At 41.4% G+C, this 24,416-nt stretch overlaps 1 protein-coding gene across 4 annotated transcripts in view; it reads left to right on the forward strand.

The window, feature by feature from the left end:
* Positions 1–24,416, forward strand: part of AKAP6 (A-kinase anchoring protein 6) — a 493,560-nt gene that overhangs the window by 212,591 nt on the left and 256,553 nt on the right. For all 4 annotated transcript variants that reach the window (XM_060294728.1, XM_060294724.1, XM_060294726.1 and 1 more), the window contains one exon: positions 12,330–14,096. In XM_060294728.1, the coding sequence (XP_060150711.1) occupies positions 12,330–14,096 (1,767 nt within the window). The remainder of the gene's footprint in view (positions 1–12,329; positions 14,097–24,416) is intronic.

Genomic DNA, 24,416 nt, shown 5'->3' on the forward strand with positions numbered 1-24,416 from the left:
TGGGGGTCTGTTTGGACATTGCTAGGCTGCCATGACACAGCTAGAAGCACTACAAAATAAAATGTGGTATTTCTAAAATAAAAAGTCCAGTAAAAACAACATGCACTCTTCCCCCACCTCCATATCCACCTGAGACTTTATTAATTACATGCATTAGAAAACTATCTGGGAAGGTGGTCCAGTAGAAAGCAGTGGGACTAAAATATTAGTATTACTAAGCAATATTTTAAGAAATGAAACTCATTATTTATCTGCTCTGAGAAACTTCAGAGAACTGTATTTTTTTTTAATTGCCTCTGCACTGTGAAATGTAGAAAAATACTTTTGAGGAATGCTCTTAAATAATGGCCAACTGTGTTAAAATATATGGGTAGATGCTTGCCACTTGGTCTTTAGGATATGAAATGCATATGCTATGTGCTGTTTTTTTGTTTTGTTTTTCAGGGAGGGAATTTTTTTTTTCACATTAAAAAATGCAGTATGAATTAAAACTAGTTACCCCTGAATGACAATCAGCCATGCACAGCAGTAGTTGGCCTGATTGGCAACAGGATGGGAGAGGGCTCCCTTTGGAGCATTAAGTGTGTTTTTTTTGTTTTTTTGGGGTTTTTTGCGGTACGCGGACCTCTCACTGCTGTGGCCTCTCTTGTTGCGGAGCACAGGCTCCGGATGCGCAGGCTCAGAGGCCATGGCTCACGGACCCAGCCGCTCCGCGGCATGCGGGATCCTCCCAGACCGGGGCACGAATCCGCGTCCCCCGCACCAGCAGGCGGACTCCCAACCACTGCGCCACCAAGGAAGCCCCATTAAGTGTTTTTGAGTATGGTATTTTCTTTTCCAAACGAAGGACTGGCTACGGAAGGGATCTTCAGGGAAAGACTTAATTAGGAAAAGGCAGCCATACCCTATTATCTAGATGTCTCATGCCGTATGTTCAGCTAACATCATTTATTGAGTACCTGTTATTTTTGAACAACACAGTATCCCCTGGTCTTAACGTTCTGTGACCACCAAAACTGGGATCAAATACTTTCCCAGGGTTATGGTATTCCTTGCCTGTCCAGAAGCGGGTAGCTGACATTTTCATGGGTCTAATTTTTACCTGAACTCTCACATCTTTTTTTTTCTATTCATCATAGGAACATTTTTCCTTAATGCCTCTTTGACCTCACTTAAGTAGATGCAGTGCTGTAACTTTGTGATAAAAATGATTAAAAATAATGTAAATTTCAACTAGTTAATAATTTAAATACTAACTTATGGGATAGCTTTGGAGCTTAATCACTATTTATAGTACTATTTTTGTAAAGGAGTAAGTTCTGAACATTGAACAACCAAATAAAAAAACTTTTAGCAAATGCAACCTGCTTTTAAATTGGAGTTTCCTCTATTATTCTCTTGAAAATTGCGCTGTGACTTTTGTTTGACTGGCTCATTCCTTGGTGTTTTGGGCTTCTGACTTCTTTCTTTAAAGATCCTGCTCCAGATATGAAGCATAAAAGCCAAACAATTCCAGTTAGACCATTTTTGTTGATATTGGCAGTTAATATCGGTTTCTTACTTTGTGCAGTATAATTTAGCATAGGGACACCTCTCATTTTGATGAAACTTCCCCCCTCGGTATATTTGATTAGTAAAAAAATATATAATAGGGCTTCCCTGGTGGTGCAGTGGTTGAGAGTCCGCCAGCCGATGCAGGGGACATGGGTTCGTGCCCCGGTCCAGGAGGATACCACATGCCGCGGAGCGGCTGGGCCCGTGAGCCATGGCCACTGAGCCTGCGCATCCGGAGCCTGTGCTCCACAATGGGAGAGGCCACAACAGTGAGAGGCCCACGTACTGCAAAAAAAAAAAAAAAAAAAAAAAAAATATATATATATATATATAAAATAAGTAATAAGAGTAAGCATTCATTGAGAACCTATCCATGTGCCAGACTTGTGTCTTACATATTCTGTCTTCTTTAAGCCTCCCAACAGCCCTATGGCATGGCTTATTGTTTCATTTTTACAGATGAGGGAAATGAGGCTTAGTGATATCAAGCTACTGGTTCCTGATCACATGAACAATTAGTGCTTGAGCTAGAATTTAACTCTGAGGTTTGGGCTTTTAATTACTGGAATCAACGAAAACTACATAATCAGAGGAATAAACTTCATGAAGGCATAGAGATACATTCCAAAATGTCTTCATTCATTCATTCATTCATTCAACAGATGTATCTTTGAATTCTGTGTAGCTCACTATGCTAAGTGTTGCAGGTATCCTGGAAAGTCAGCCATTTTCTATGTGATTTATACTCTGTGGTGCTTACAAACTAGTGGGATAAACAGATTAATCAAATAATCACAATAATATGTATTTAAAGCTTGAGATAAATATTTAAAGGACAAACAACGTAGTTTTATGAGCGCTTATAAGAAAAGATTCTGACTTAGGTGGGTGTTTAGAATCTTGCAGAAGTGAAGCTTGATCTGAGGTCTGAGGGGTGAGTAAAAATTAACTAGTTAAGAGTTTTACAGGTGGGAAGCTTTCTTGGCAGAGGAAATAGCATGTGCAAAGGCTCTGGGGCAGGAGGAACACATTAAAAAATTGGAGGGATGATACCGTAGCTGGGTGCAGCCAGGGAGGGGGGAGTGGCTTGAGAGAGGCCTCTTCATGTCTGTTCTTAAAGGGTTTGGGTTTTAACCTAGCAGCAGGAAGTTAATAAAGGATTTTAAGCAGAGAAGTAATAGCATCAAGACTTGAAATTTGTAAAGGTTACTCTGGTGGCAATGTGCAGGACAAACTGGAGGAGGGGGTATGTCCGTTTAAAATAACATCCAGTGAATCAGAGCAAATTATGGCATAGGGGTCAAATTATGGGTGAGACAGCCTTTGTTTAAGGCTTAGCTCAGCCTTAGTCCCGAGGCTGTGTGCTAGTTATGCACCTTCTTTTGTCTCAGCTCCACTTACGTAAAACAGGGACAATCGTACAGACCCCAGAAGAAAATTGTTTTGAGGATTAAATGAAAAAGTAGTAGTGGTAATCAACCACCCCCATTTATAAGATGAGGACATTGAGGCCTAGAAAGGTAAAATGAGGTTTTTCGTCATTATTATTTATCTGGATGTTGTGGAATAAGAGTGAAGGGAGTGGGCTTCCCTGGTGGCGCAGTGGTTGAGAGTCCACCTGCCGATGCAGGGGACACGGGTTCGTGCCCTGGTCCGGGAAGATCCCACATGCCACAGAGCGGCTGGGCCCGTGAGCCATGGCCACTGAGCCTGTGCGTCCGGAGCCTGTGCTCCGCAATGGGAGAGGCCACAACAATGAGAGGTCCGCGTACCGCAAAAAAAAAAAAAAAAAAAAAAAGAGTGAAGGGAGTAGGAGGTAAAGGCAAGGTAAAGGTCTGAAGGGAGAGAACAAAGCAAAACAAACAAATGACCCCCAAAACTTGATGTAAGGTCCTGGAAAGGCCAGATCTTGGGATAACCTGGTTGAAATGATACAGGGTCCTGCTCACCCCATCCCTCCTCCAGGAGAGCAGAGATCTGGGGATATAGCCACGCTTTACTTTTCAGTTTTCTTCCTTCATCTCCTAAGGGGCTAGATTAGACCAGCTATCCTTCAGCCTGGTAGGCATGTAGGATTCCAGAGGTCCTTCTGCCCCGAACAAATCATCAAGTAAAAGTCTCCCCATTTGTTGTGTGATAACAGCAACTGCGTTAGTAATGAGAAAAGAACCTGAATTATACAACTAAAGATTAAAAAATTAAAAACACTTACTTATAATACTATTTTTTAGCATAGGGGAATTTCACATCAGCTTACCTTGAAGGAAGGTGGGCACTTGGTATCTAGCACACACAAATGGAAATGGGGATGGGGGTGGAGGGTAGGGGAGAGTGCATACAGAGGGCGGGAATGGGGGCTAAGATGATACACTTTTGACTCATTAATTTTCTCCAGGATTTCCTGTGGTTACCTTTAAAAGGTGGGGACAAAGAGAAGTTGGCCTTGAACTATTTTTTTTTTTTTTTTTTTTTTTTTAACATCTTTATTGGGGTATAATTGCTTTACAATGGTGTGTTAGTTTCTGCTTTATAACAAAGTGAATCAGTCATACATAAACCTATGTTCCCATATGTCTTCCCTGTTGCGTCTCCCTCCCTCCCACCCTCCCCATCCCACCCCTCCAGGCTGTCACAAAGCACTGAGCCAATATCCCTGTGCCATGCGGCTGCTTCCCACTAGCTATCTACCTTACTGCGTTTGTTAGTGTGTATATGCCCATGACTCTCTCTCGCCCTGTCACAGCTCACCCTTCCCCCTCCCCATAACCTCAAGTCCGTTCTCTAAGAGGTCTGCGTCTTTATTCCTGCTTTACCCCTAGGTTCTTCATGACATTTTTTTCTTAAATTCCATATATATGTGTTAGCATACGGTATTTGTCTTTTTCTTTCTGACTTACTTCACTCTGTATGACAGACTCTAGGTCTATCCACCTCATTACAAATAGCTCAATTTCGTTTCTTTTTATGGCTGAGTAATATTCCATTGTATATATGTGCCACATCTTCTTTATCCATTCATCCGATGACAGGCACTTAGGTTGTTTCCATCTCCGGGCTATTGTAAATAGAGCTGCAATGAACATTTTGGTACATGACTCTTTTTGAATTTTGGTTTTCTCAGGGTATATGCCCAGTAGTGGGATTGCTGGGTCATATGGTAGTTCTATTTGTAGTTTTTTAAGGAACCTCCATACTGTTCTCCATAGTGGCTGAACCAATTCACATTCCCACCAGCAGTGCAAGAGTGTTCCCTTTTCTCCACACCCTCTCCAGCATTTATTGTTTCTAGATTTTTTGATGATGGCCATTCTGACTGGTGTGAGATGATATCTCATTGTAGTTTTGATTTGCATTTCTCTAATGATTAATGATGTTGAGCATTCTTTCATGTGTTTGTTGGCAGTCTGTATATCTTCTTTGGAGAAATGTCTATTTAGGTCTTCTGCCCATTTTTGGATTGGGTTGTTTGTTTTCTTGTTATTGAGCTGCATGAGCTGCTTGTAAATTTTGGAGATTAATCCTTTGTCGGTTGCTTCATTTGCAAATATTTTCTCCCATTCTGAGGGTTGTCTTTTGGTCTTGTTTACGGTTTCCTTTGCTGTGCAAAAGCTTTGAAGTTTCATTAGGTCCCATTTGTTTATTTTTGTTTTTATTTCCATTACTCTAGGAGGTGGGTCAGAAAGGATCTTGCTTTGATTTATGTCATAGAGTGTTCTGCCTATGTTTTCCTCTAAGAGTTTGATAGTTTCTGGCCTTACATTTAGGTCTTTAATCCATTTTGAGCTTATTTTTGTGTATGGTGTTAGGGAGTGATCTAATCTCATACTTTTACATGTACCTGTCCAGTTTTCCCAGCACCACTTATTGAAGAGGCTGTCCTTTCTCCATTGTACATTACTGCCACCTTTATCAAAGATAAGGTGTCCATATGTGCATGGGTTTATCTCTGGGCTTTCTATCTTGTTCCATTGATCTACCTTTCTGTTTTTGTGCCAGTACCATACCGTCTTGATGACTGTAGCTTTGTAGTATAGTCTGAAGTCAGGGAGCCTGATTCCTCCAGTTCCTTCTTTCGTTCTCAAGATTGCTTTGGCTATTCGGGGTCTTTTGTGTTTCCATACAAATTGTGAAAGTTTTTGTTCTAGTTCTGTGAAAAATGCCAGTGGTAGTTTGATAGGGATTGCATTGAATCTATAGATTGCTTTGGGTAGTAGAGTCATTTTCACAATGTTGATTCTTCCAATCCAAGAACATGGTATATCTCTCCATCTATTTATATCATCTTTAATTTCTTTCATCAGTGTCTTATAATTTTCTGCATACAGGTCTTTTGTCTCCTTAGGTAGGTTTATTCCTAGATATTTTATTCTTTTTGTTGCAATGGTAAATGGGAGTGTTTTCTTGATTTCACTTTCAGATTTTTCATCATTAGTATATAGGAATGCCAGAGATTTCTGTGCATTAATTTTGTATCCTGCCACTTTACCAAATTCATTGATTAGCTCTAGTAGTTTTCTGGTAGCATCTTTAGGGTTCTCTATGTATAGGATCATGTCATCTGCAAACAGTGACAGCTTTACTTCTTCTTTTCCAATTTGGATTCCTTTTATTTCCTTTTCTTCTCTGATTGCTGTGGCTAAAACTTCCAAAACAATGTTGAATAATAGTGGTGAGAGTGGGCAACCTTGTCTTGTTCCTGATCTTAGTGGAAATGCTTTCAGTTTTTCACCATTGAGGACGATGTTGGCTGTGGGCTTGTCATATATGGCCTTTATTATGTTGAGGAAAGTTCCCTCTATGCCTACTTTCTGCAGGGTTTTTATCATAAATGGGTGTTGAATTTTGTCAAAAGCTTTCTCTGCATCTATTGAGATGATCATATGGTTTTTCTCCTTCAATTTGTTAATATGGTGTATCACATTGATAGATTTGCGTATATTGAAGAATCCTTGCATTCCTGGAATAAACCCCACTTGATCATGGTGTATGATCCTTTTAATGTGCTGTTGGATTCTGTTTGCTAGTATTTTGTTGAGGATTTTTGCATCTATGTTCATCAGTGATATTGGCCTGTAGTTTTCTTTCTTTGTGACATCCTTGTCTGGTTTTGGTATCAAGGTGATGGTGGCCTCGTAGAAGGAGTTAGGGAGTGGTCCTCCCTCTGCTATATTTTGGAAGAGTTTGAGAAGGATAGGTGTTAGCTCTTCTCTAAATGTTTGATAGAATTCGCCTGTGAAGCCATCTGGTCCTGGGCTTTTTTTTGTTGGAAGATTTTTAATCACAGTTTCAATTTCAGTGCTTGTGATTGGTCTGTTCATATTTTCTATTTCTTCCTGATTCAGTCTTGGCAGGTTGTGCATTTCTAAGAATTTGTCCATTTCTTCCAGATTGTCCATTTTATTGGCATAGAGTTGCTTGTAGTAATCTCTCATGATCTCTTTTATCTCTGCAGTGTCAGTTGTTACCTCTCCTTTTTCATTTCTAATTCTATTGATTTGAGTCTTCTCCCTTTTTTTCTTGATGAGTCTGGCTAGTGGTTTATCTATTTTGTTTATCTTCTCAAAGAACCAGCTTTTAGTTTTATTGATCTTTGCTATTGTTTCCTTCATTTCTTTTTCATTTATTTCTGATCTGATTTTTATGATTTCTTTCCTTCTGCTAGCTTTGGGGTTTTTTTGTTCTTCTTTCTCTAATTGCTTGAGGTGCAAGGTTAGGTTGTTTATTCGAGATGTTTCCTGCTTCTTAAGGTGGGCTTGTATTGCTATAAACTTCCCCCTTAGAACTGCTTTTGCTGCATCCCACAGGTTTTGGGTCGTTGTGTCTCCATTGTCATTTGTTTCTAGGTATTTTTTGATTTCCTCTTTGATTTCTTCAGTGATCTCTTCATTATTAAGTAGTGTATTGTTTAGCCTCCATGTGTTTGTATTTTTTACAGATCTTTTCCTGTAATTGATATCTAGTCTCATGGCGTTGTGGTCAGAAAAGATACTTGATACAATTTCAATTTTCTTAAATTTACCAAGGCTTGATTTGTGACCTAAGATATGATCTATCCTGGAGAATGTTCCATGAGCACTTGAGAAAAATGTGTATTCTGTTGTTTTTGGATGGAGTGTCCTATAAATATCAATTAAGTCCATCTTGTTTAATGTATCATTTAAAGCTTGTGTTTCCTTATTTATTTTCATTTTGGATGATCTGTCCATGGGTGAAAGTGGGGTGTTTAAGTCCCCTACTATGAATGTGTTACTGTCGATTTCCCCTTTTATGGCTGTTAGTATTTGCCTTATGTACTGAGGTGCTCCTATGTTGGGTGCATAAATATTTACAATTGTTATATCTTCTTCTTGGATTGATCCCTTGATCATTATGTAGTGTCCTTCTTTGTCTCTTTTAATAGTCCTTATTTTAAAGTCTATTTTGTCTGATATGAGAATTGCTACTCCAGCTTTCTTTTGGCTTCCATTTGCATGGAATATCTTTTTCCATCCCCTTACTTTCAGTCTGTATGTGTCTCTAGGTCTGAAGTGGGTCTCTTGTAGACAGCATATATAAGGGTCTTGTTTTTGTATCCATTCAGCTAATCTGTGTCTTTTGGTGGGAGCATTTAGTCCATTTACATTTAAGGTAATTATCGATATGTATGTTCCTATTCCCATTTTCTAAATTGTTTTGGGTTCGTTATTATAGGTCTTTTCCTTCTCTTGTGTTTCTTGCCTAGAGAAGATCCTTTAGCATTTGTTGTAAAGCTGGTTTGGTGGTGCTGAACTCTCTCAGCTTTTGCTTGTCTGTAAAGGTTTTAATTTCTCCATCAAATCTGAATGAGATCCTTGCTGGGTAGAGTAGTCTTGGCTGCATGTTTTTCTCCTTCATCACTTTCAGTATGTCCTGCCACTCCCTTCTGGCTTGTAGGGTTTCTGCTGAGAGATCAGCTGTTAACCTTATGGGGATTCCCTTATGTGTTATTTGTTGTTTTTCCCTTGCTGCTTTTAATATGCTTTCTTTGTATTTAATTTTTGACAGTTTGATTAATATGTGTCTTGGCGTATTTCTCCTTGTATTTATCTTGTATGGGACTCTCTGTGCTTCCTGGACTTGATTAACTATTTCCTTTCCCATATTAGGGAAGTTTTCACCTATAATCTCTTCAAATATTTTCTCAGTCCCTTTCTTTTTCTCTTCTTCTTCTGGAACCCCTATAATTCGAATGTTGGTGCGTTTAATGTTGTCCCAGAGGTCTCTGAGACTGTCCTCAGTTCTTTTCATTCTTTTTTCTTTATTCTGCTCTGCAGTAGTTATTTCCACTATTTTATCTTCCAGGTCACTTATCCGTTCTTCTGCCTCAGTTATTCTGCTATTGATCCCATCTAGAGTACTTTTAATTTCATTTATTGTGTTGTTCATCGTTGCTTGTTTCATCTTTAGTTCTTCTAGGTCCTTGTTAACTGATTCTTGCATTTTGTCCAATCTATTGTCCATTCTATCTCCAAGATTTCGGATCAACCTTACTATCATTATTCTGAATTCTCTTTCAGGTAGACTGCCTATTTCCTCTTCATTTGTTAGGTCTGGTGCATTTTTATCTTGCTCCTTTATCTGCTGTGTGTTTTTCTGTCTTCTCATTTTGCTTATCTTACTGTGTTTGGGGTCTCCTTTTTGCAGGCTGCAGGTTCGTGGTTCCTCCTGTTTTTGATGTCTGTCTCTAGTGGCTAAGGTTGGTTCAGTGGGTTGTGTAGGCTTCCTGGTGGAGGGGGCTAGTGCCTGTGTTGTGGTGGATGAGGCTGGATCTTGTCTCTCTAGTGGTCAGGTTCACGTCTGGTGGTGTGTTTGGGGGTGTCTGTGGCCTTATTATGATTTTAGGCAGCCTCTCTGCTAATGGGTGGGGTTGTGTTCCTGTTTTGCTAGTTGTTTGGCATAGGTTTTCCAGCACTGTGGCTTGCTGGTCGTTGAGTGAAGCTGGGTGCTGGTGTTAAGATGGAGGTCTCTGGGAGATTTTCGCTGTTTGATATTATGTGGAGCTGGGAGGTCTCTTGTTGATCAGTGTCCTGAAGTTGGCTCTCCTACCTCAGAGGCAGAGCCCTGCCTCCTGGCTGGAGCACCAAAAGCTTTTCATCCACAGGCTCAGGATAAAAGGGAGAAAAAGTAGAGGGAATTAGTAGAAGTATGAGGAAAGAAAGAAGGAAAGGAGGGTAGGAAGGAAGGAAGAAAGAAAGAAAGAAGCAAAGAAGGAAAGAAGGCAAGAAGGAAAGAAGGGAGGGAGGGAGGGAGGAGGGAAGGAAGGAGGGAAAGAAGGAAAAAAGACAGAAAGAAAGAAGATACAGTAAAAATAAAATACAGTATAATAAAGTTATTGAATTAAAAACTTCTTATTTAGAAAAAAAAAAAAAAAGGGACGGAAAGAACCTAGGACAAATGTTGGCAGCAAAGCTATACAGACAAAATCTTACACAGAAGCATACACATACACCCTCACTAAAAGAGGTAAATGGGGAAAAATCCTAAATCTTGCTGTCAGAGACCACCTCCTCAATTTGGGATGATTCGTTGTCTAAAGGAGGGAAGGAAGGATGGAAAGAAAGAAAGAAAGAACGAAGGTAAAGTATAATAAGGTTATTAAAATTAATTATTAAGAAAAAAATTAAAAAAAAACATGGACGGATAGAACCCTAGGACAAATGGTGGAAGCAAGACTATACAGACAAGATCTCACACAGAAGCATACACATACACGTTCGCAAAAAGAGGAAAGGGGAAAAAATCATAGATCTTGCTCCTAAAGTCCACTTCCTTAATTTGGGATGATTGGTTGTCTATTCAGGTATTCCACAGATGCAGGGTACATCAAGTTGATTGTGGAGCTTTAATCCGCTGCTTCTGAGGCTGCTGGGAGGGATTTCCCTTTCTCTTCTTTGTTCTCACAGCTCCCAGGGCTAAGCTTTGGATTTGGCCCTGCCACTGCGTGTAGATCGCTGGAGGGCGTCTGTTTTTTGCTCAGACAGGATGGGGTTAAAAGAGCCGCTGATTGGGGGCTCTGGCGCACTCAGGCCGGCGGGGACGGAGGGGCACAGAGTGCGGGGCGGGCCTGCGGTGGCAAAGGCCGGCGTGACTTTGCACCAGCCTGAGGCGCGCTGTGCGCTCTCCCGGGGAAGTTGTCCCTGGATCCCGGGAACCCGGCAGTGGCGGGCTGCACAGCCTCCGCGGAAGAGGGGTGTGGAGAGTGACCTGTGCTCGCACACAGGCCCCTCGGTGGCGGCAGCAGCAGCCTTAACGTCTCCCGCCCGCCTCTGGGGTCCGCGCTTTTAGCCGCGGCTTGCGCCCGTCTCTGGATTCCGCGCTTTCAGCCGCGGCTCGCGCCCGTCTCTGGATTCCGCGCTTTCAGCCGCGGCTCGCGCCCGTCTCTGGATTCCGCGCTTTCAGCCGCGGCTCGCGCCCGTCTCTGGATTCCGCGCTTTCAGCCGCGGCTCGCGCCCGTCTCTGGATTCCGCGCTTTCAGCCGCGGCTCGCGCCCGTCTCTGGGGTCCGCGCTTTCAGCCGCGGCTCGCGCCCGTCTCTGGGGTTCGCGCTTTTAGCCGCGGCTCGCGCCCGTCTCTGGAGTTCCTTTAAGCAGCGTTCTTAAACCCCTCTCCTCACGCCCCAGGAAACAAAGAGGGAAGAAAAAGTCTCCTGCCTCTTCTGCAGGTGCAGGCTTTTCCCCGGACTCCCTCCCGGCTAGCTGTGGTGCACTAACCCCTTCAGGCTATGTTCAAGCCGCCAACCCCAGTCCTCTCCCTGCGCTCCGGCCTCAGCTCTCAGCCCCGCCCGCCCCGGCGGGTGAGCAGACAAGCCTCTCGGGCTGGTGAGTGCCGGTCGGCACCGATCCTCTGTGCGGGAATCTCCCCGCTTTGCCCTCCGCACCCGTTGCTGTGCACTCCGCAGCTTCGAAGCTCCCCCCTCCGCCTCCCGCAGTCTCCGCCCTCGAAGGGGCTTCCTAGAGTGTGGAAACTTTTCCTCCTTCACAGCTCCCTCCCACTGGTGCAGGTGCCGTCCCTATTCTTTTGTCTCTGTTTTTTCTTTTGCCCTACCCAGGTACGTGGGGAGTTTCTTGCCTTTTGGGAGGTCTGAGGTCTTCTGCCAGCCTTCAGTAGGTGTTCTGTAGGAGTTGTTCCACGTGTAGATGTATTTCTGGTGTATCTGTGGGGAGGAAGGTGATCTCCGCGTCTTACTCTTCCGCCATCTTCCGCCTCCGAACTATTTTTGTTATGTATGCACATTCAGTAGTTCATCTTCTTGTGATTTGTGAATATATATTTAACACAACAGACTTACTATAATTAATTATTCTACTTTAAAATATTTACTGAGCATCTACTATGAGCTCACCACTGTGGTAGGTGATGGGGTGATAAGCAAGAGAGACATCCATGGAGATTTCACTCTCATGTTATTTTGTTTTCAGAAATGTTATTACTTAAGGCATCACTTAAGAAATGCTTACTAAATGAAAAATGCACCATTTTAAAATAGAAAGTTAAGGTAAGAATGGTTATTTTTGGCTTGGCCTTGACCATTTCTATCAAGGCTCTGTTCTCCAGATTAAAGAAAAATCCTTAAATATTTAAGAACAGGATACTATATAAAGCAATATGATAATGAATATGCCTTTCTATATCTCAAACCAGAAACAATTGAGATTGAAGCATTTTTGACCTTTATAGTGGCCTCTGCTGAGATTTCATGTGAGCAGCAGTTGAATATAATGTTGCCTTTACTGAAACCATTCCCGTTGTCTGTTTCAGGACCGGCTTGATGCTCTAACAGAAGTGGATGACTCAGGACAGTTAACTATCAAATGCTCTCAGAATTACTTGTCTCTGGATTGTGGCATTACTGCTTTCGAACTGTCTGACTACAGTCCAAGTGAGGATTTGCTCAGTGGCCTGGGTGATATGACCTCTAGCCAGGTCAAAACCAAACCCTTTGACTCTTGGAGCTACAGTGAAATGGAAAAGGAATTCCCTGAGCTTATCCGAAGCGTTGGGTTACTTACGGTGGCTCCTGATGCGGTCCCTTCCAACTGCAGCGAAGCAGTTAGTGAGGAGGCGTCTCAGGTGTCTCTTTCAGCAGATGACAGAGGTGGGTGTGAGGAAGACAGTGCGGCCACAGCGGAGGAGCAGCCAGGCTTAACGCAGGGGCTGTCATCTTCAGGGGAAGCTCTGACAAATGCTGGACAACCCTCTTTGGAGACTGTGAAGCAAGAATCTGATTCCTCTTCCCAACTCGGGGCAAAGAATCAACAGCCTCTTCCTTGTGAAAATGCAACCCCCAAGCGATCCATCAGAGATTGCTTTAATTATAACGAGGACTCTCCCACACAGCCCACGTTGCCAAAAAGAGGGCTTTTCCTTAAAGAGGAGACTTTTAAGAATAATCTGAAAGGTGCTGGTGGCATGAAGCAGGTGGTTGATCTCAAGCCTGAGATGAGCAGGAGCGCGCCTTCCTTGGCGGACCCTCTTGACAGAGCTAAACTTTGCCTGGTGTTACAGTCGTCTCACCCCAACAGACCTTCTGCTGCCAGCTACTCACATGAGTGTTTGCACCAGGTGGGGGATGGGAATCTTGAAAACACAGTCACAAGTCACATTAAGGAGATCTCCTCCAGCCTGGGGAGGCTGAGTGACGGCCATAAAGAGAAACTTCGACTTAAAAAGCCTCACAAGACCGTAGAAGAGGTGCCTTCATGCCAGACACCTAAACAGGACCCCAGTTCAGGCAAGCAAGCCCAAAGCACTAGGAGCTCAGTAGTGCCGAATGGAATTCCTTCTAGCACTTCCAAGGCCATAGAGGGGCCAGAAACAGATTCTGCTTCCACATCCTCACTTGAGCCGTATAACCAGAGTAGTTGGAATGCCCAATTGCCGGTGCAGTCGGAAACATCCAGTTCACCCCCTTTTAGTCCGAGCAGTGAGTCCTCTGCTGGCTCAGACAACGTCACGTCTGTGGTACCCCTTCTTTCAGAACACAAAAGCAAAAAAAGCTACACCTCCTCCCCAAGTCACGTCACCAGGAACGGTCAGGTTGTGGAGGCCTGGTATGGCTCTGATGAGTACCTAGCACTGCCCTCTCACCTTAAGCAGACAGAAGTATTAGCTTTGAAGTTGGAAAACCTAACAAAGCTTCTGCCTCAGAAACCCAGGGGAGAAACCATTCAGAATATTGATGACTGGGAACTGTCTGAAATGAATTCAGATTCTGAGATCTATCCAACATACCATGTCAAGAAGAAGCATACAAGGCTAGGCAGGGTGTCTCCAAGCTCATCCAGTGATATAGCCTCTTCGCTCGGGGAGAGCATTGAATCTGGCCCCCTTAGTGACCTTCCTTCCGACGAGGAGTTGTGCGTGCCTCTCTCTGGCATGAAAAAATACATTGATGAGAAGTCAGAGAGAGCTTCATCCTCTGAGAAAAATGAGAGCCATTCCACTACAAAGTCCTCTTTAATTCAGAAACTGATGCAAGATATTCAACACCAAGACAACTATGAAGCCATATGGGAAAAAATAGAGGTAAGGGTGGTCTTCTTAATCGGAATGATTTCTTACCTGATTTTTGGAAGTATTGCTGGGAAAAGGTGAACTCTTCCCCACCCCATGATAAAATGTGTTGCTATTTTTGATAAACATAACCGATTCCCTAAAGAAAGAAAGAAAAAAAAAAACATACGATGATCACTGAGTTGTAACAGTGGCATCACTAGGAACTGCCCTTGTCTGTGCATTAGTTTGATGTGTCCCTGCTGGTATACATCTCTCTGTTGATATTGCTCAAACCTAACATGGCTCCTGATGACTGGTGGACCCCCTTGAACGGAATACAAAATAAGGTAGAACAGTAGCTGTGCACACGCCAGTACCTCAGGAACACATGAAGGGAAAGTTCCAGTTACCCTCAGTACTTTTTTGATTTGTTGGTTCTCACCCCAGAATAGCTCTCACATCTCCAATATTAACTTCTTGTAGAAAAAGACCAGGTATTTCTAATTTATCAGGAATTTTTTTCTTCAGTCTTCCTCCTCTGGCTAATAACCATGCTACCTATACTCTGTACCATCTGTGGGCTCTGAGATTGGGGAGTTGATATTTTGGGTAAATCTGTACTTTTAGAACAAATTGTTATGTGATGGAATCTTGAAGGACAGACGTCAAAATTCTCAGAATTCAGCTCCTTAATGTAAGCTGTGATTTAAGATACTGGATAAAAGTATAGTACATATGGGTACATAAAACAAAGAGGGTAAAGCTAACAGCAATATATAGTAATCGTAAAATATATTAAGAATTGTTTACTAAGTATTTATGTGTCCAACCCTCACAACAGCCCTAATATTAACCCCATTTTACGTAGAGGAGACTGAGGCTGAGAGAGACCAGGTAGTCTGTTCTAGAACCCATACTATTAACTAAATGCTCCCTTGCCTCTCCATTAGGAAGTGACTAATATGTACTACATGTAAATACTGTTGTATTGTAGAGAAGAAATAATATCAGTAGAGCTAGGATTTACCTGGGAAGTTCTTGTGAAATAATAAACCTTCACTGGGGCTTTGAAGGATGTGCCAGGATTTAGAGAGAAGGAAGTGGGCATTTCAGGTAGAAGGAGCAAAAACCAAAATGCAGAGGTGGGTATTGAGAATGAGCATGGTATTGGGATCCACAGCTGTCTTGACTGGAAGGTCAGTGAGCAGAGAGCAATAAAAGTTTCCATACATTTAATAGACCTGGTAGCTGCAAGGCCCTGATGGCCAGACCAAGGCAATTAGGATTTGCTTACCAGGCATCCATGGTAACGTCTCTGAAAGGGACTGAGAATAGTTATACAACTAACAATAACTCATGCTCCTTGGGCTCTTATTTTGTGCTGGTTCTGTGCTGAGGGCTTTACATGCCTTATTCTACTTAGGTCCTGGGAGGTAAGAACTTTTCAGATGAAGATGCTAAGGCAGATTGTGGTTAGGAAACTCTCTCAAGGCCTCACAGCTAGTGAGTGCAGAGTCAGAATTTGAACCCAGAGCCAGCACACTTAAAGCAGTGTGTGCCATGGCCTCCAATAGCCTTTCTGGAAGGCCTAATTGGCAATAAACAGGAAAGATGGTCATGGCAGCCATGGCGGTGACCAGTGCAGAGATGCCTGTGGCAGCCAGTGTTAGGGGCTGCTGTGATGGGGGATGGGCGAATGGGGGGCGCTGTTGATAAAGTGAACGGGATCCAGGAAACTGGTTCCAGCCCTTGCGCAGTCATTAAAGCCAGGAGTGGCCCACAGCTAATGCTGCTCCATTCTGGGCCTCGTTTCTTTTTTGTAAATAGAGATGTTTTAAGCAGATGATGGCTATTATACCAACTTCCAATGGAAGCATCCTTTTATTCCATAATTCTACAAAGATGAAGCTAAGTTATCAGTCTCTAGGGACTGGTGTAGTTTTAATAGAAGGAAACATTTGGATGGGAAACATTTGGATGGGCTTGAGGTGGAGGTGAGGCAGGTAATTTTTAAAAATACATGCACTGATATTGAGTATACGATGAAACTTTTAAGAGGAAATGTAGGCCGTTGGAAATACTGTCTTGGAGTTGGGATATGAAGTGAAACCTGAAAGGGGATTAAGCCCCTTCCTCAGCCCAACTTCCTTTCAATGCTTCAGGCAGGGGTGACTACAAATCCCCATGTCAGTTGACCTTGGGTATCACATTCTAGCTTTGACCTCCTCCATATAGTGACCCAGAAAACGTATTCAACCAGGAAAATATAATAAGAGAGGGTATTATTTAACATCTTCCTTGTATCAGGCAAATACTTGGCACTTTATCTGAAGTAGTGCTCTCATAAGATTCTTAAAGCAACAGCCCTACAAGGTAGGTTTTATTATCTTACATTGGCCACTTCTCTTCTTCTCCAGTACTCCCACTCTGGTCCTAGCCACCATCACCTCCTGCCTGGATTACTGAGGTAGCCTCCTAACTGGTTTCCCTGCTTCCGTTCTGCTCCCCTTACAGTCTATTCCCAACAAAGCAGCCAGAGTGATCCTTTTAAAACATAAATCAGGGATTTCCCTGGAGGTCCAGTGGTTAAGAATCCACCTTCCAACGCAGGGAATGCAGGTTCGATCTCTGTTCGGCTGGGGGGGCAACTAAGACCCCACATGCTGCGGGACAGCTAAGCCCACGCACCACAACTACTGAGTCTGCGTGCTTCGATTAGAGAGCCCGCGTGCCGCAAACTACAGAGCCCACACATTCTGGAGCCCGTGCGTCACAACTAAGACCCAACACAGCCAGAAAAACCAAAAACATAAATCAGATCATGTCACCCCTCTGCTCAAAACTCTGCAACAGCTCCCATGGCATTCAGAGATCCTACATGGACTGGTCCCCTGATTTCCTCTCTGACTCATTTCCAACTGCTCTTCCCCATGCTCACTTCACTCCATTCCCACTGGACCCTTTGCCGTTCCTGGAACAAACTGGGTACACCCCTGCCTTTCAGACCTTTGTCAGCTCCCTCTGGCTGCACATTCTCTGTCAGATGCATTTTTTTTCTAATTCCTCCACCTCCTGGGACTTGGTCAAATAATAATTTCTTAGGGAAGGTTACCCTGACCACCTTTTAAAAAGTGTGACCTGACTTCTTTTTCTTTTCTTCTACAGCTCTCACCATATTCTGTAATTTTATATCATTCTCTTATTTAGCATGTGTATTATTATTAATTTTTGTCTCCCCCTGCTAGACTGGGAGATCTGTGAAGGCAGACATGTTTATCTGTGTAGCTTGCTAGTGAATCTCATGTACTTAGAACATTGCCTGCTACATAGTAGGTGCTCAATAAAGGTTGTTGGATGAAAGGATGAATGAGTCCCCATTTTAGAGTGGAGGAGAGGAGTTCAGAGAGATGAAATCACCTCTCCTAAGCTGCACAGCTAGTAAGTCATAGAGCCATGCTTCAAGCCCTATCTGCTTTGCTCTTCCCACTAGATAAAGTCTTGGGAATAAAAGAATTCCCTGAGAGACTGAGGATAGATGGAGAAGAGAAGAGGAGGACAACTGACTTTCAAGTTTTAGTCCAGTTACGAGGCAGGAGTAAGGAAGAGGCCTAGTTGTGGGGACCAGGAAGGAACAGGATTCTCGGGTATTAAGTAAATGAAGGGAGAAGAGATGTGTAGTATGATGAACACTAGCTTCATTCTTTGCAAAAGATCAAGAAGAATAAGGATAAAGAAAAAAAAAAAACTTCAACCTTTAGATTTGTTTTAAAGAGTCAATGGGGACCTTAGAACTCGTCCTGAAAGACATGACTCCATTAGGTTGGACTTATTGGTACTAAGTTAATGGATGCATGATGTAGCTGATTCCTCTTCTCCCCAGAGATATAAATGTCTTCAAATGCTAGATTATGGTGTCCCAGCTATAGTTCAATGACTCAGCTGTTTAACATTTTATCTCAGAGACATCTATAACCCAATTTAAAAACCCAATCTTTGGTGCCAGCTAAGAATGTCCTTGCACATAAATTATTTCAGATTCAGTGCAGCAAATATTTGTCTGAGTGCTTGATCTTTGTAACTAGGCTATGTAAAATTGCAGTCTAGTCTGTGGTAGCAGCACAAAGACAGTCACCCTTGCTGCTGCCTAGAGGTAGAGCTGGGATGTGGTCAGTAATGCCAGGTTAATGGGAATATAGAAGAGGTTTGGTCCTGGGATTAACTTGGCACTGATTTCTGCATTTCTTTTTCCAAGAGGTAAAATGGTCCAGATAGGATCCATCCTATCTTTCACCCTCATTTCGACCATATGTTGACACATCAATGATACCACACTGATGATGGCAGTCATTAAAGAAATATCCTGTTGTCCTGTGTTCTCTTTTCCTTCTTCTTCCATTGTGGTAAAAAAACGTAACATAAAATTTGCCTTCCTAACCATTTTTAAGTGTACAGTTCAGTAGTAAGTGTATTCATATTGTTGTGAAACAGATCTCCAGAACTTTTTCATCTTGCAAATCTGAAACTCCATACCAATTAAACACCTGCCCTTTCCCCCTCTGCTCCAGCCCCCCGTGGGCACAATTCTACTTTTTGTTTCTATGAATTTGACTACTTTACATACCTCACATAATTGGAATCATATAGTATTTGTCTTTTTGTGACTGGTTTGTTTCACTTAGGATAATGTCCTCAAGATTCATCCATGTTGCAACATATGACAGGATTTCCTTCCTTTTTAAGGGTGAATAATTCCACTGTATGTATATACCACATTTTGTTTACCCATTCATCTGTGGAGGGATGTTGGACTTGCTTCCATTTCTTGGCTATGGTGAATAATGCTGTTATGAACGTAGGTGTGCAAATACCTCTTCAAGACCCTGCTTTCAATTCTGTGGGTATATACCCAGAAATTGGATAGGATTGCTGCTGGACCATATGGTAGTTGTACTTTTAATTTTTTGGGAAATCACTATACCCTTTTCCGTCATGGTTGCTCCATTTTACAATCCCAACAACAGTGCACAAGAGTTTCAGTTTCTCCATATCCTCATCAACAATTGTTATTTTCTGGGGTTTTTTTTGGTTTTTTTTTTAAGATAGTAACCATCCTAATGGGTGTGAGGTAATATCTCATTATGATATTTTTTAACATCTTTATTGGAGTATAATTGATTTACAATGGTGTGTTAGTTTCTGCTGTATAACAAAGTGAATCAGCTATACATATACATATATCCCCATATCTCTTCCCTCTTGTATCTCCCTCCCACCCTCCCTATCCCACCCCTCTAGGGGGTCACAGAGCACGGAGCTGATTTCCCTGTGCTATGCGGCTGCTTCCCACTAGCTATCTGTTTTACATTTGGATTTGGTAGTGTACATATGTCAATGCCACTCTCTCACTTCGTCCCAGCTTACCCTTTCCCCTCCCCGTGTCCTCAAGTCCATTCTCTACATCTGCGTCTCTATTCCTGTCCTGCTCCTAGGTTCTTCAGAACCACTTTCTTTTTTAGATTCCATATATATGTGTTAGCATATGGTATTTGTTTTTCTCTTTCTGACTTCACTCTGTATGACAGTCTCTAGGTCCATCCATCTCACTACAAATAACTCAATTTCATTTCTTTTTATGGCTGAGTAATATTCCATTGTATGTATGTGCCACATCTTTTATCCATTCATCTGTCGATGGACACTTAGGTTGCTTCCACGTCCTGGCTATTGTCAGTAGAGCTGCAGTGAACATTGTGGCACATCACTCTTTTGAATTATCTCATTATGATTTTGATTTGCGTTTCTCTGATGATTAGTGATGTTGAACATCTTTACATATGCTTGTTGGCCATTTGTATATCCTCTTTGGAAGAATGTCTATTCAAGTATGTTGTCCACTTTTTAAATTGGGTTATTTGATTTTTTTGTTGTTGAGTTGTAGGAGTTCTTTATATTCTGGATCTTAACCTTTTATTATATATTTCATTTGCAAACATTTTCTCCCATTCCTTTTCACTCTGTTGATTGGGCCCTTTGATGCACAAAATTTTTAAAGGATGATGTGGCCCCATTTGTCTCTTTTTGCTTTTGTTGGCTGTGCTTTTAGTGTCATATCCAAGAAATCATTGCCAAGACCCATGTCATGAGGCTTTTATTTTATGTTTTCTTTTAGGAGTTTTACAGTTTACGCGTTTAAGTCTTTGAGTTATTTTGTATTTTATCTCAGTGTGATTACCTCTCGTGCTTTAAAGATCTCACCCCTAGCTTTTTTGTGTGGTAGGACACAACTTCAAGAGACAAGATTCGTCTTTAGAAAAACACTTGGGAGTCACTCTTTTTAAAAAGTCCTGTCTGCCATTCTTTACTTGATTTGTAACACAGCTGTATTTTTCTTTATTTGTCCCCAGAGTAACTTATAATAAAGGTCTGCTGTAAATTTAATTCTCACCTGCCTTTGATGTTTCTTTTATACCAACCACATAGCAGTTTTCCTAGAGTTGGTGGAGTGGTAGTCTGCACTTTGGTGTTTATAATGTTCTCTTAAGAGCATCCTATCAGATAGGAAGCATTTTAAGGTTATTGGATTCCACTGTTCTTCACTGGCATTTCGTTTTGTATGTGCCTTTCCCTTATGCTAACCTTTTCCCTCACAGTTCCTAGTCTTCCTCCTATATCTGAATTCTCTCTCTTCCTTATATCTTCTCTCCTATTCTTTTTCTTTACTATTTTTCTAGAATATATAGTTTTCACTCTCTGGCCCCTATTTTCCCTTTTAATTTCCTTCCCCAAGAGTATCTTCTACTTTCTTCCTCTGATGTTGTCGTAGAGATTCTCAGATTCTGAATATGAGAGGAGACTGTGAGTTGGCTCTTCATCACCATTCGAGCTTGAACCCTTGATCTTCTCAGTACATTTCTTAGTCTTAGAAATATGTATCCAGAGGGTTGAGGAACTGTTTAGATGCAAGAATAAACAATTCAGTTTAAATATCAAGGAAGAAGCTACATTTTTAAAGAGTTGGGAAGGCTCAGCTTTGTAATTAAAATTGGAAGATTCAGGAGTCCTAAAAGATCACAAATTGAACATGAATTGATAGTACAGATTATTATTCAACAAGCGGTGTTAGTAGTAGAATGCTGTAGGAACTCTGAACATTCTTCTTTATGCTACGCACAATCTAAAATTTTGTTTTAAATTCTGGACTTAGAATTTGAAAGAGATAGGACAACATAATTCTAGGCTCTGTTTATTAAATAAGATAATATTTGATAAGTCTCAAGTGGAAAGTTACACAATGGGAGAGCAGAGGAAGGAAGATAACAAGTGTACCTAGACCAAGCATCACAGAAGGTGGACTACTTGAGCTGGACCTTGAATAATGAATAGAATTTAGGAGAGATGAGAAGGCAGAATGTTAGTGACAGAAGCTTTGGTATAAGCTAAGATTGAGGGCAAGAATATTTAAGGTATATTTGGGAAATAGTAAAGGGTGTAGGCTAAACTGCTATAAACAAAGAGATCCCCAGATACATAACAAGAGGTAGGCAGACGATCCAGGGAAGATAGAGGCCATCTAGGGATTCAGGTGCTTTCTCCCTGTCGCTCTTGCACTATGGTGCACAAATGCTGTATCTGTGTTCCATCTCACCAGAAGGGGAACGTGGAGAGCACCCAGCTTTCTTCTCACAGACAGGACTTGGAAGTTGTACACATTTCTTCCGTTCACATCCCATTGGTCCAGACTTTGTCATATGGCATCACCTAACTGCAAAGGAGTTTGGGAAATTAGCCTCTAGGCTATGAACTTTAGGAGGGAGATGTTCTCTTAAACCAATTGCTGGTTAGAATAGAGTTAGTTGAAGGGAAGGGGAATATAAAGTTAGAAAGAAAGGACCAAAATATGAACTTTGAATTCCAAGTGTTTACGTAGCACAGACACAAAATAAATACCTGTCTAATGAATGCATGAATCAATGAATAAGTGAGTGAGTGAATGTATCATTCAGATTGAACTTTTTCCTTTAGACCAGGAGTTACAAACTAAAATGACTCTAAGAGGGGCAGACAGATAATATAAATGGGTCATACAGCCGGGTGGAAGTGGGGAGTGAAAGAGACTGAGTAACGGAGGGTAAGTGCCATGTCTAGAGGGCAGCAAACTGCTCAGTTCCAAGTGATTGTTGCACGGGAGTGTGGGCCCTGTGTGGCAAGATCTTGCAATTTTTAAAAAGAAGTAGCAAATCTGGGTTTTATGTGACATCTCCCAATTTGTTAATTTTGGGTCTGAACAATTTAAAAACGGGCCAAATAAAACACATCCATAGGATAGGTTTAGCCTTCAAGTCACTAATTTGCAATCTTTCTGAAGAGGAGACATTACTTAAAATTTTTGGCTCAGATGGTTGGTAGTTTAAGGTTGATCTGGCCATGGTGTGCTGGATACAGCTCTAGCGAAGTGGTTCGTGATTGTGGCTGCACGTTATAATCACTGGGGTGCTTTGAAAAAAAATTCCAATTTCAGCCTCCACCCAGAGCTATTAAATCAGACTCTTGAGGAACAGGTATTTTTTAAAGCTCCTTCATGCATTTCTGACATACAGTCAAGGTTGGTAGCTAATGCTCTAAGACTAATTTTGAAGGTTATTGCTAAAAGGGTCTGAACTGTGGTTTTGGAAGCCAACTAAGGAAAATAAAGAAACAGAGGTGGGAGATGTTATAAAAGAGAAATCAGTACAATTTTGTGGCTTTTAAAAAATGAGATAGTGGAGGAAGGGGGTCAAAAGAGTTGAGATTTCAAGCTGAGGTTTGGGGCAGGGAGATGTAAGGACTTTAATAAATGGTTCCAAGGGACATAAGAAATTAAGATACACAGTTGATGAACGGAGCAAAGGTAAATGTTATCTTATATGCAAATGCTGTGGCCAAATCCAAGTTGAGAATTCTCAATTAATAACATTAAAATATAAAGCTGCACAGTTCTTTTTAAGGGTAATATTGTATATATTTGTGTATAATTTATTTGTTGCAGTGCCAGGAAAAAAACTGAATTAACATTACTAATGGATTTGTTGGGAGTATGTCAAGGTCATTGCTCAAGGTTGCTGGAGAAGAACCATAGGGATCCAAAGCAAATACCTTCCTGGTTAACCCAGTAGGAAGGTTTCAATCCTGCGTCAGTTTGGTTTCTGCAGAGCCTTAGCTGGGTCTCGAGCCTTTATCAATGATGATTTAGCACCACCGTGAGGCTGCATCCAGTCAGTGCGTCTCGTTTTTAACTTCTGAAATGTATACGGAAGGTGCAGTTTTTTGTTTGCAGTTTTAAACATTAAGATGAAAATAGTTCTTTGTTATTTTCTTGGTGTGAAAAAGCTATGATTAAATTACATTTTGTTGTGTCAAGATGATGAAAGTTCCTAACTGCATTTGACAGCAAATATTTCTATGATGATGAAAATCAAAAGAGGAATAAACTCAGTGTTGTATTTTTAAATTCAACTAAAATTATTATTAGGATATTAGTGAATTCTTCTTTATCCTTAAGCCTAAAGTAATGACTCTGTATTAGCAGTAGGATGTTTTATAAAGGTAGCAATTAAAAAAACAAACAAAACCTTGACATATATTGCCTACTTATAACATGTCAGGCAAGATGCTAAGAGTTTTATTCATTTAACACATTTAATTCTCAAGAAAAAAAAGTCCTTCTTTCATGAAGACACTTTTATTATATCCTCATTTTACCAATGAGGACACAGATATTATACATAGAGAAGTTAGTAATTTACTTAAGGGTACAAGACTTAAAAGCAGGAACTTTGGGCTCAGTTCACAGCCCCCTACTGTTTAATTATGAAAACTTGAATAAGTTGCTGAAAGTTTACTGTTTAAATCTCCTAGTCTTTAAAATGGGATATTAATTATGTTTGTTACGCCATTGCACAGATTATTGTATGAAATTACAAAGAGCAACAGTTCATTGTCAACTCTAAAGGCTACATAAATACTAGTCTTATCATTATTGTGACTTTTCCTATGAATTCAGGGAATAGCATCAACAATAATAGAAAGAACTAGAGTAAGAATCTTAATTCTGCCCCTATGTAGCATTGTGACCTTGGAAACTTAACTCCCAAGCCTCAGTTTCGAAAAATAAACATTAGTAAAGAAATTGAATTGGCTGACCTCTTAAGATACCTCTCAGTTCTGAAATTTTATAAGAGACTAAGAGGCATAACTAAGAGATGCAGCCAGTTCTCTGCAAAATATTCACCGGAGCATATCACTTCAACATGGAATTTCTTTCTGTTCCATGGAATTCTGGGTGAATCTCCCTTAGAAGACCGTAGTGGTAAG

This window comes from Globicephala melas, chromosome 2, assembly GCF_963455315.2.
Source record: "Globicephala melas chromosome 2, mGloMel1.2, whole genome shotgun sequence".
Lineage (NCBI taxonomy): Eukaryota > Metazoa > Chordata > Mammalia > Artiodactyla > Delphinidae > Globicephala > Globicephala melas.